The sequence below is a fragment of the Rhea americana genome, unplaced genomic scaffold (genome assembly GCF_003343005.1).
Source record: "Rhea americana isolate MKP2758 unplaced genomic scaffold, rheAme1 scaffold_372, whole genome shotgun sequence".
Lineage (NCBI taxonomy): Eukaryota > Metazoa > Chordata > Aves > Rheiformes > Rheidae > Rhea > Rhea americana.
In genome coordinates, this window is record NW_028186504.1 from 1 (window position 1) to 12,833 (window position 12,833).

The window sequence follows — 12,833 nt, forward strand, 5'->3', positions numbered from 1 at the left end:
TCCCTGTCACTCTGGACCTTGGCTACGTGCATAGACCACAGCATCTTCGGGTCATCCTCTATGTTCCGCGCTCCAATATGGTGGCCAAGCTGCTTGCGGTAAGCTGTTTTATATTGATACTAGTGGAATGAAATAAGAAACAAGAATTTTCACTTATTTTGGATTTGAAATTTGTATTTTTGTATTGTAAAAACACTTTTTAAATATCTAAGCATTTGAGGATGTGCATTAATTTTCATGTAATTTAATTTGTGGACTTGCTGCCATGGTAAGCACTATATTTTTATAACTTATTGTAGCTCTTTTAGATTTTTTTTTTAATTTCATTTCCACAATATATTAGCTCCATTTTAAAATTCGTATTTTTTCTATTTATTGATTGCTGTAGTCTTTTCCATTATTTTAACATTATTAATACTAATGTAACCACTGGGACAGAAAGCAACAGAAGAACTTTTAAATGTCATACTACTCCTCCCCTTAAATAAAAAGAAATTGTACCTCAGAGATGTGCATCAACTTAATGTCACACTATATTTCCTTTATTTCCATTCAGTAAAACTCTTACCTCACTAGCTATTTCTCTGGATGCCTTTGCTGCCTTGAGTGGTATAGCATCAGGAGGAAGATCATAGCCTTTTTTCTTCAGTTCTTCATATCCTAACTTGTAAAGTTTCTGTTGAATAAAGATTCAAAGTAATATTGATTAATAGGTGAAATTATTCTGCCTTTAAAAATGTAGAGTTTTACTCTCTGTTTATTTAAAATAAGGTATGAGATGTCAAATACAATTTAATTCATCAAATGAAGATCCATAGCTTATTTTAATAAATGTACATTTTGTAACCAATGATAGAAGATATTTCAAAATAACTATCAGTACWTTTTCTGATTAACTCATCTGTGATCAGTGCTGTCTTTTACTYGACATTCTAATCTGACTGAATAATAGGGTTTTCTAGGGAGGTAGATAACACAACTTGTTGATTCTCTGCATACAGTTTCAATCAAAATTATCTCTTTTCTTGAATATTTATGATAGAAAATTTTTTACCTTTTGCATGTATTCTATATTTGTTCCATTATAGCAAAGAATTTGATGTAATGTTATATAATTCTAAAAATGCAATTCAATATAATTAGACATTTTAACAAAACAAGAATTGATAGGCTTATTAAATACTACTGCATTTGTAGCAAGAACATTAATATGATCAGTATGGATGAGAGAGATGTATCTGAAAACAGCTAACTTGTGTTGAATAATTTCTTGGGTTTTTTTGTTTTTAACATTCAAGTAATTTCACTCCTACTTCACATTCTAGCAGTTCCACTCATGCTTCCCAGTGCATAACAACTTTCACAGAAAAAAATCACAGCTGTGTTTATAATGGTTAAAATTCCAGAATTACTGCATTTTAAACCAAAGCCACAAAGAGTAATTCCAGATTTCATAAATGAAACATTATAGAGAAACACTTACATCACTTGTGTTGATTAAGTTTGATTTTGCCAGCAAGATTTCAGGAGTATCAGGCATGATGTGAACCTGAGTCTTGTCCTTGTCCCATGCTTYTCTATACAGTATCTGAAAAAGGAAACAAACAAAAATACCTTGTCTGATAAAATGCCTACATACGTATCAGTGAATTCAGCTTACCTTTTCTCTTCAATAGCAACACAAAGATGTAACCCACAAGCATGAGGTCATATAAACAATGCAAGACATTTAAGTCAAATAATATACCAGCTTACAACTAAAATTCCACCTTTCTTCCTTCATTACACCCACGAAATGTCAAGCAAAAAGTATTATGATGATACACTTATATACTATATAGTAAGGGTCTTACTTACAGGTATTACTGAATAAGCTATAGAACACTAAAGACCTTAATCTCTTGAATAAGCCATAGTGCTTCTTGATAAATGAGCAATAAAGCATAGATTGAAAATATCTTATGTTTTGTGTATTTTAATCCATGTTCAGATACAGAGATCTTTTTAACTAATGTATACTAATGTATTTATTCATTTATCAAATTACATGTTCTGTCTCTAAAGGCAACTTACATCACTTCTATTTTTGGCATTAGATTTTGCTAAAACTATGTCCATGGCATCTGGGATACTTGTGAACTTAATAGTATCTGGGTGCTGCCGGTACTTCTTCTCACTCAGGATTTCAGAAGCTTTCTTATTCTTTTCAGATTCCAAAGATCCCAAAGGACTCCATCCAAGACCTTTGAGCCACTGTAGGTCTGATTTATACAGATTCTGTTATGGAAAAAAATGAAAATCRTAACAGGTTATTTCCCTGTTGTTCTACTAACCATATGAAAGACTAACTGGCATTTTAACAGAGCTTAGTTAGCTTCAATCTGTGCTGTATCAACATCCAAAGGGAGTTATTAAAGATACTTTTCAATAAACAGTAAATATTTTACCTCCTCCCCCCCAAAAAAATAAAAAGAAGAAGAATCAATTTCAGAGGAAGCTTACATCACTCTGCAGTTCATAGACCCTCTTTGCTTGAATGACATCATTCTGGTCTGGCAGACAAGTCCAGCGGTGTAGCATGTGTTTGTAGTCTATATCGCTAACAAGTTCCTGACATTTCTTAGCCAGAAGGAAGCCTAGCATATCCACGGGCATGTTAAACTTTGTCTTCCACTTTTCAAAATCTTTTTTGTATTCCCTCTCACTCTGCATCTTAGCTACTTGCATAGACCACATCATCTTAGGATCATCCTGTAAGCTGCGGAATCCAATGTGATGTCCCTGTTGCTTGCGGTAGCCTTCTTTATACTTGTACTAAAATTAAAAAGATTGCATTACTGGAATTACATTAAGAATCAGGTAGTGGTAAAATACACAAGGAAAACATCAATACATTCCCTTAATATTGCACATTACCAATATAATGAGYAATATGTTATGTTTTTTACTCATGTAAAAGTTCAGTAGCCCCTTGATTCATGTGTAAAACCTCACTTGGTGTCAGTGAATGCCATCCCTGGAAAATAAATAAAGCCTCTGGAGAGGAAGAGTGCATGGCTCTGAGAACGGTCTCCTGTGCCATCTGATTTATACAGTCACACACTTCCGAACTCCCAAAGGCTGAAACACTGCAATGTTCTGAGGAATAAAATAACCAGCAATGGAAAATGCACATACTTAACATTCAGAAGCATTTCCTAATTATCAATAAAATCTCTTCTATAAATGCAGGATTTGTATTTACATCAAATTACAGACAAATACTAGCAATATATGTGTCACCAGACCTATTCCAGAGGTGTAAAGACAATTTCTCAGGACTGGCATTGGTCAAATTTGCTGTTGCTTTACAAATGTAACATTCAAAAGAGCACACAGCTCCAGTTTATACTGTTCCTAACTTTGTATGACTACCTATTTCATGGGGGGACCACAATCTTTGGAAGTCCCAAGATGCAAGAACAACTCTTGTCAAAATGTTTTCTTTATTGACTACAGCATATCAGGGAAAGAGTCTTTTTAGCAATTTTTTTTTTTTCAATAATTATTCTCAATAATTTTTCCAATACACATCTTAGAAGACGGATAGATCTGGATCTGGAGAGGTTCAGTAGGTTCCAGCAATTACATAACGTGCACAGCAGATTGAATTAAAAATGTTGCTTACATCACTTGCAATATCCCTTGAAGCTTTGGCAGCTTTCACTGAAATGGCTTCAGGTGTGAGGTCATAGCCTTTCTTTATCATTTCTTCCCAGCCAAGCTTGTATAGTTTCTAAAATTGAAAACAATTTTAATTGAAAAGCCTTAGTAATATATCTGTCATCTTCTATTTAGATATATCAGCGATCCATATTACCAAATTTTGGTCACCGCATAGGCTTCAGTTATGAGAGATGGGCTACTAGAAAGGGAACTGAAAAAAGCGAAATAGGCAAGAAGCTCAAGTCTTCCAAGTCAGGTCAGCAGTTAAATAGTTTTCCTTATGGCAGCAGTTTCCTGTTATACCTTAGCTTRGGGATTTGAAACATATCTGGGGAATTTGAATTTTGTACATCTGGGATAACTGATAAATTTTTGATTGGCTAAACAAAATTTTAACTAATGAGGCTGTCATGTAGCTKTTAAATAGTCAATTCAGTTTTTGCACAGTTGATTTAAATACAAGAGCTTGCAAGTCTAAGATTCACCTCTCAACAATAATGCAAAGCAAAAGCTAAGTACTTTATGCTGTACAATTGTCACTTACACTTGGAAGATGAAAGAGAAGTTAAAATCACTCCACATACTTCTACTATGTATTAAATTAAAAATATGCACAATGGACTTGTATTTTTATAACAAGGAATTTTTAATGCAACTTATTTCTATGGTAAGCATAGAGCGTGGACTAATTACTTCCAGAATTCAAAACAGGTCTAAATTCCCATATATTTTACTATAATTTAGGCTATTTTTTACCCTAAGGATGGTACCAACTACTACTCACGGCAGTATCAAAATTCTTGCATCTGTTTTAAAACATCCCTTCTCCTTCTTCTAACTTAGAAAAATTAATTAAATTTTATTTTGAAATGGGAGGGCAGCTTTATATTTGAGAAAGGCAGACACTAATTTAAAATGTAATAGAAAGTAATAAAAGACTCTACCTGACTGTAGTTCGTACTGTTCTGCTTAGCCTGTAGAATATCCGGTGTATCTGGCATCACATGAATCTGAGTTTTATCCTTCTCCCAAGCTTGAATATAAGCATGCTATTGAAAAAAAGTGACATTGGATGTGTCAATATTAATGACAAAAGAAAGCTCTTTGGAGGTTTTCATCTTTCCATTTGTGCATTTTGGTTACTGAAGGGTAAAGAGGGAAATGTTGACTCAGATGTATTTTACCATATAACGATCTAATCCAGAATCAGCTGAATTAGGATCAAGTCTTCTGGGTTAGAAGATCATTGCTTCTAATGAAGTCTACATATCAAGATTTTCACTGCCTATAAAACAGTAATTTTAGCTTGCTTAACAGCTCTTGGTTTAACACTGACAATTTCCCATGARTCAAACTAGTGAGAAATACACTAACAAAGGAAAGTTTCATCAACAAATTTTGATTTATCTGAATTTAAATGTCACATCAAAATATATTAGATTCAATACATTTTTTCTAAAAAGAAACAGTGGCTCCTTGATGGTGAACTAGGCTGCACAGAAGGCTGGACTCTTAATATCAGCAATTCTATAGCAACTCTGACATGACCACTAGCCCAGTACAAGGACAAGGCCTCAGAGATTTCCTGACATGAAACCATGAGACTAGATGCTCTGATGGTCTTTTAGAAGCCATGGTTTTAGGGTTCCCCCTCCAGGCTTTCAGGAGCTACGGTTCCCCATCTGTATTCAGAGAGTCCTAAAATCTCTTTCAACTTCAATGCCATCCCATAGCATCCCTATGAGCCTGGTTAACAGTTCTGCTTTATCACCAAAAAAATCAAATGAAATTATTTAACTTCYGCGTAACAGCTGTTCTTCTAAACATTTCTTCCAGTAGCATTTTTTAAATGAGAATTACAATGCTTTTAAAAGCTAAAAATMCTTAAAAATTGGAATTTTGTTTATCAACTAGTGAAGATATCAGAATAAAACACATTGTCTGAGGTAAATATTTTGGTAGGACATTGGTTGGTAGGAAAAATTATCTATTTCATTTCCCCAGAATTAAAAATGGTTTTTATATAAGAATGAGAAGATTAGTAGATAGAGAGGTGGCTTTGAGAAAAATGAGAACAGATGTATTTATTTGTATCATTTATTAGTAATTGAGTGATTCATTTAAGAAAAATTTGAAACAAGAGAAATCTGTAAGTGATGTATTTGGTTCTCTCAGGGAGAAAATGCTACACACAGGTGGTGATACAGGCTCATACAATGTTTATTAAAACAAATTATTTTTGATGTCTGACTAGTTCTCCACATAAATACTCACCTTATTCATTATTTCTGCATTCTGCTTTGCAAGCACCATGTCCATGGCATCATTCTGTTTTGTAAAGGGGAACATGCTGGGATGCTGGCGGTATTTCTGGTCACTTGCAATTTCTGTAGCTTTCTTAGATTTCTCCACATCCAGAGAACCAGCAGGACTCCAGCCAATACCCTTGTACCAGTCATTGTAATCGTGCTTGTACTCATTCTGCCAAACAGATCACAAAAGGCAAGTTTACACTTTACAAATAGTAAATTCTAAATAATTCTGTTGTTTCCAAAACACAGTCATAATGACCAAACAGGAGGGGAAAAGTCACATCTGTGAATGATAGTCAGAAAGAAAATAGAATCTTACATCACTTTGTATCCGATTCATGTTTCTGGACAGTTCTAAACTCATTGCATCTGGTAGAAGCATATAGTGGTGAATCAGCCGCTTGTAGTTAGTATTGGTTACACGATCCTGTGCCTCTTTAGCTGCCATGATACTAAGTGCATCAGAAGGTGTTTGGTAATGTGTCTTGCTTGTCTCATAGGCTTTCTTGTACTCACGATCAGATTGCATCTTTGCCACTTGCATGTAATGGACAAGCTTGGGATCATCCTGAAGACTGCGGAAGCCTACAAGTTTTCCCTTGTCTTGTTCATAACCTAATTTGTACTTATACTGTGAAAAGAACAGAGGCAGGGGTTTTAATTCTACATCACTATAAGACAAGCAACATCTATCTTAATTTAAAATAAGATTTTAAAGTTGTTAAGCAAACACCACAAAGAATACGGGGGAATGGCAGCTTTGTCCACTTATTTTGCTGTAAAGGACACCCCAGAAGTAGATGACTCAAATTTTAGTGTTCTTTTAAAGCAGTATACTTAAAACTTTTTTTGAACAATGAAATTTCCTTACAACAGTTTATTCTGCCTTTACATGAGGTAGAAGGAACATATAAGATCTAGTTTGCTGAAGACAGTTCTTTCTAAAATGTTCCCTTTTTAGTCTTTTCATGCTCCTATTTACAGATACCCATACTAGCTATAAAATGAACTATTACAAGCATTAGGACCAGGGTAAGTTAATCCACGCRGTTCTCCATTACCATTGCCATCCTGCTTCCAAAGCTTAGCTTAGTCTGCAGTATACTCAGGATACTTAGGTTGAGATCTAAATTTATAGATAAATTCAAAGATCTAATCATCATTTCCATTAAGCTCAGCTGTTCAAATCATCTAAAAGTTCAAATACAAGATTGTTTTTGCATTTGTTTGTTTAACAAAAGGAATGGTTTAAATTCTCAACTGCTTCTTCAGGCCCTAGTCAACCATAGGCAATAGAGTATACAGACCAAGTATTAACCACTTGGAGATAACTGAGAATGGAAGAACTTTCCTCTTAGCCTTAGAGGAACRTTGAGCAAGTTGACTTTGCAGAGGCTACTACATCACCTATGTTCTTAAAAAAAAAAATGGAGGACTAAACAGCCTATCCTTAGGCCCTCACTTCACCTCTATCTCAGGCCAGCTTGGTGCCTGCCAAAACCAAATCCCCATTATTGATTTGCAAAGGAATTCAGAATGATCTGAGATTCCAGAAACTACATCCTCTGCACCAATAAATTCAACAGGACTGCCACCAAAGGAGCAAAGATAACTGTACAATGGCACAAAAATAATTTAATTTAAAGCTGTGTTTGTTCTTTTCAATTATTTATAAGGCTGGCCTCTGAGCATTCAGTACAAACCACAAATATCCAGTGTACATCTTTATAAAGTATCCAAGCATTATCACACTGAGGAATAAACTCATAGGTATCTTCTTCTAGGAAAAGTCCCACATATATCTCTTCACCTCTCTAATGAAGAAATTGCTTTTTTAACCCAGATGGCAAAATTATCAGAATATTTATGCCAAATATGTTGGAATTATTTACAAACAAGAGATAAAGAACATTCACTTAATGCTTTATAATGTCTAAAATGGACTATTTTCTCTTTTAAGAACTTACATCACTAGCAATGTCTCTAGAAGCTTTGGCAGCTTTAATGGGGATAGCGTCAGCTCTGAGATCGTATCCTTTCTTCCTAGATTCTTCAAAGGAAAGTCTGTACATTTTCTGTGAAAAGAAAGAAAAGAAACATTCTTTAAAGAAGCAAATCACTCAACCCTTATATAAAAACTGTTCATTATACACAATAATTTGAAACATAGACTGTTGATATGTTTTAACACTCCCTGAACAGCTGTTTAAAGCACTCAGGAAATCAAAGAACTGAATATTCCTTCAAAATTAAGTCCTAGCATTAATATACTAATGCAGTTGAATCAAACTATAATAAGTAAGATAATCTAAAACAATAGAGCAAATAATTGCATTTGTTTCCCACATGCACAAATACTGGTTTAGTTGCATCTCTAARGATATCATCTTTTTAAAAATTGTGATAATACTATCTGCACAATTAAGATTTTCATGATTACAAACAATTCTTTATTTAGCATACATGAATTTAACCATTAGCTACTGAAAAACTGGCAACAGTATCATATTTTACACAAAAATAGATTAAATCTATGAAAAAGCTTTGAAACTGCAACAAAATTTTGTGTATTAGTGAATAATAAACATAGAAACAAACATGGATAACATTCAAACTCTATTATTTTATTAATAATTATTATATTTTAGATACCTACATTTATACTTCATAGTGGGTCTATAAATAATATGTTTTTTTCTTTATAGCATTTGGTATTTAATTTCAAGGAAGGGAGATGGGGAAAGAAAATAGTTTTTTGTGCAGTTAGCAAAGTGAGAATTACAGACACCTTCCTACGCTGTCATCTCATTTATTCCTAATAAAAAAATAGCAGCAGATTATTAGCCTTACAGACAGTACTTACATCACTTAAATTAAATGCATTGGCTTTTGCTAAAGCAATCTGTGGAATATCTGGTGTGATATGAACGTTCTTTTTGTCTTCTTCCCATGCTTGTTTATATTGGTGCTGGAAAGATAAAATAAAGATGTCAGTGGAACAATCTCGATAAAAACACTAAATAAAATTATTTCTTATTAAAGTTATTTCCTATTTTAAATGTAATCTCTCTTTTGTGATATGAACATTAGAATGATGCATCTGCTAGCGTGGTAGGAACATTTGTATTTTAATTTTACACCTACAAGCAGTGTGAATCAGGACTAGCTCATGAAGTTAATAGTGTAAGGCTGAAATAAAAGTGGAAGAAATAYTGATCTTGCCACAGTATTATCTTGCTTTTCTCTTGCTCAACACTGTTAGTAACAAACCTCAGCATAAAACAATAGGTTTCAAACCCAAGTCAGAGAGTATACAAAAAAATACTGTTAAAAAAGTAGGCTATCTGGTCTAAAATAAAGGATTATTACTTATCTCTTGGAAAATAAATATCACTTGAGAATGATAATAGAGCTTTTCTTAGAGGAAGTTGAGCTAAGAGATGTACACCTAAATTCTGGTGGTCCTGTAACTACAATGCACATGAACACTAGACACTTCTAATGAACACCAGTGGATGACAGCAGTTCAGCAGGAGAATCAGAAATTAAGTATCTCATTATAAATGCATTCATATTACAGTGCAACTTCATATCAGTGTAACAGGTATCAAATGAAACAGACCATACATTTAAAAGTTTAAATCCTTTTCTCAAAAGGGATCACTCCAACACTTTCAGCCCACCGAGTTAAACTCTTAAAAGTCTAAAATCTGTTATGCTGGGCAAATTTTACTTAATGGTATGTGACCCTCAAGTGTGTCTTATATGTATTTCTCAAAAATACTTTGGTCAAGCTCTGCTTTCAAGTATAGCAAAGCTCTATTAAGGCTAAATACAATGCCTATCAAGCATATTCATTAGTTGCCGAAACTGACAATTTCAGAAGCTGCTCATACAGTAAAATTGTATATTAGATCAAGTGTAATTTGACTTTTATTCCTGTAAACTTAAAAAAAAAAATCTTACTTCATCCATGATTTTTGCATTATTTAAAGCTAAGACCATGTTCATAGAGTCCATAGGAACAGAGTACTTCCACTTGTCTGGATGCTGACGGTATTTCTTTTCACTGACAATTTCCATGGCTTTTTTGTTTTTCTCAGCTTCCAAGGAGCCCAATGGCATCCATCCAACACCTTTCATATTTTCATCATATTCTGCTTTGTATTGATTCTGGAAGCAGAAAGAAAAGAAATAAACAGATGAATGAAAAAGTCTGCAAATCATGATACTTCTTTCATGTGCTTAATGAGTATTAGATTTTGAGTGCACTTTTTCTAAAAGGAATCAAACAGTACTAAGATGCATCCAGGGTTTATTTAGAAATATATTTAATACAGTGGTATCTCTTTTTCTATTATCCTGCCTTTCTTAGTGAAAAGTGAAGCATTTCCTGCCTTGGACTGCACACGAGTATTGCTCCTGAACAGCCTAACTGGACATATAAGCAATAAACATACACTTTAATTTATAAATAAAATGACATATTTCCAAGTCCAAATTCTTTAGCAACAGATGTAAATTCATATTTCAGAGCAGTCTGAGAAACATACAACCACTATCATTTCTGGAGATCTCATTTTATGTACTAGACACTAATATATAACTGAATGAATTTTGTTAAGAAAATTCTGCTATTTATCTTACAGTATCTACTTGTAAAGTAAGCATCATTTCATTGGCAATGCAAAGGTTGAAAAGTCTCTCACTTACATCGCTCTGTATCTGCATCATGTTCTTGGCTAATTCAAGACTCATAGCATCTGGCAAAATATTGTAAGTATGGATCAAGTTTCTGTAGTTTGCATTTGTTGCCACCTCCTGTGCCTTCTTGGCTGCCACAACACTGAGCATGTCAACTGGGGTATGAAAACTAGTTTTTGCTTTCTCATAATCTTTTTTGTATTCACGATCGGACTGCATCTTAGCCACTTGCATGAAGTGCACCAGCTTGGGGTCGTCTTCAAGACTGCGGAACCCAATATGCTTTCCTTTTGATTTTTCATAGGCTAGTTTGTATTTATACTGACAAGAGRAAAGACAAAGAGCAGCAAAAACTTATATCAAAAAATGCATCATTAKACTCTCTTTTTTTTTCTAAAAACCTACACAATATTTATTCTTTTTCAATACAAGTTTTTTTTCACTAGTCCTCAGATTTAGTCACCTAAACTTTTTCAGTCTTACAAAACAGTCCATTGAACAAATGTATATGATGGCCAGTAAATTATACTATTCAGTGTTATTCTACTGGAGACAAAATAGCCCTGAAAGCAATTGCTGTAAAGGTTTATCACATCAAGCATATAATTGAAACCTATATGACTCAAAATGCTTGAAAAAACATACTTGTGCATAACATAGCACTCTGAAAAAGATCTGACTGGCTTTATATGTCAAACAATCAGCTTCTCTGAGTCCTACCAGACCATAAAACTTACATCACTTGCAATGTCTCTGGAGGCTTTGGCTGCTTTTATAGGAATAGCATCGGGCTGCATGTCATAACCTTTCTTCTTCTCTTCCTCCCAACCAGCTTTGTATAGTTTCTATTTAAAACATAAAAGAGAACAGTTATTTTAACAAGAAGGTGAAAGTATTAAGTACGTTATATCTGAATTTAAGCATTTTCAGACCAGACATAAAAATTACACCAATTTTTGATTTGTGCACTTGTAACAGACATTAAAAGTCCACTTTGAGTATGATAGCTCACATCACTCATGGTGATCTGGTTCACTCTAGACTGCAGAATTTCTGGAGTATCTGGCATAACGTGAATGCTAGTCTTCTCTTTGTTCCATTTATCAGTGTAGAGCCTCTGTAATTACAAAGTGATATTTACTATTGGAAAGGCATCACACACAGAATAAGAGCTTGCTTTCATTTTGTTCATGTGCAATAGATAATATTTTGCAGTACAAAGTTCCATAAGCACTACAGATGATCATCACAAATACAACTAAAGGACAGCAATATTATATTCCTCTTCTTTCTTTTGTACTTCATCCGAGAAATCCGCAGTATATTTTGATAACTAATAGGTACTGAAAATGAAAATTTTCAATCTGCATTTYTCCCTGCTTTGTCTCCTTAAATACAAAGCATTTTTTTTCCTACACCCTCTTTCCATGGTAAACACAGAATAAGGATCTGGGGTATTCCAAACACTGGGGATATATGTCTAAGTATTCCCTCAGAGTACACGTACATACTTATACAAAATGTAACTTTTTTTTTYCAGCTCACTGATTATTAATACTATTTCCAACAGAAAAGGGGCAAAGGTTACATAAGTGCTATAAATCTGGAGAACGTATTTCTCTAATTGTAGAGAAAGGAGGAAGCTCTAATCTTTATAAACAGAAAATGAAACACTTGTAATTATGGATCCAGTCTGGGGCTTCCATCTGTGTATAGCGCACAGTGCTCTCCAAGCGAATCACTATATCCATTTGGAAGTCTAATTACTTCAGTGAGAATACATCCACAAGAGAATTTTGTACAGTGAAGGCCCTAATGCTAGCTCAGTCATGACCATCTGAAAAAATTCTCACCTTATTCATGGTCCTGGCATTTTGTTTAGCAAGCACCTGTTCCATTGCATCCATCGTAATGGAATATTTCAGCTTGTCTGGGTGCTGGCGATACTTCTTTTCACTAAGAATCTCTGTAGCTTTTTTGGCCTTTTCTACATCCAATGACTGAATTGGCATCCAACCAACTCCTCTTAACCAGTTAGTAAAATCTGCTTTGTAGGCATTCTTTTAAAAATAAAAAAGGAAAACCAGAATGAGGTAATGAAAATTAGAATGC

General features: G+C 34.0%; 1 protein-coding gene across 1 annotated transcript in view; it reads right to left on the reverse strand.

Moving 5' to 3' along the window:
* Positions 1–5: 5 nt before the first annotated feature.
* The window catches only part of LOC146591405 (nebulin-like), a gene marked incomplete at its 3' end in the record, with an annotated part of 37,994 nt that continues 25,166 nt past the window's right edge, over positions 6–12,833 (reverse strand). The window contains exons 28-43 of the mRNA XM_085312962.1: positions 12,575–12,781; positions 11,734–11,838; positions 11,459–11,566; positions 10,731–11,042; positions 9,984–10,190; positions 8,881–8,985; positions 7,985–8,092; positions 6,337–6,648; positions 5,980–6,186; positions 4,650–4,754; positions 3,668–3,775; positions 2,503–2,814; positions 2,074–2,277; positions 1,484–1,588; positions 569–676; positions 6–119 (exon numbers count right to left, since the gene is read on the reverse strand). Of these exons, the coding sequence (XP_085169088.1) occupies positions 6–119; positions 569–676; positions 1,484–1,588; positions 2,074–2,277; positions 2,503–2,814; positions 3,668–3,775; positions 4,650–4,754; positions 5,980–6,186; positions 6,337–6,648; positions 7,985–8,092; positions 8,881–8,985; positions 9,984–10,190; positions 10,731–11,042; positions 11,459–11,566; positions 11,734–11,838; positions 12,575–12,781 (2,727 nt within the window). The remainder of the gene's footprint in view (positions 120–568; positions 677–1,483; positions 1,589–2,073; positions 2,278–2,502; positions 2,815–3,667; positions 3,776–4,649; positions 4,755–5,979; positions 6,187–6,336; positions 6,649–7,984; positions 8,093–8,880; positions 8,986–9,983; positions 10,191–10,730; positions 11,043–11,458; positions 11,567–11,733; positions 11,839–12,574; positions 12,782–12,833) is intronic.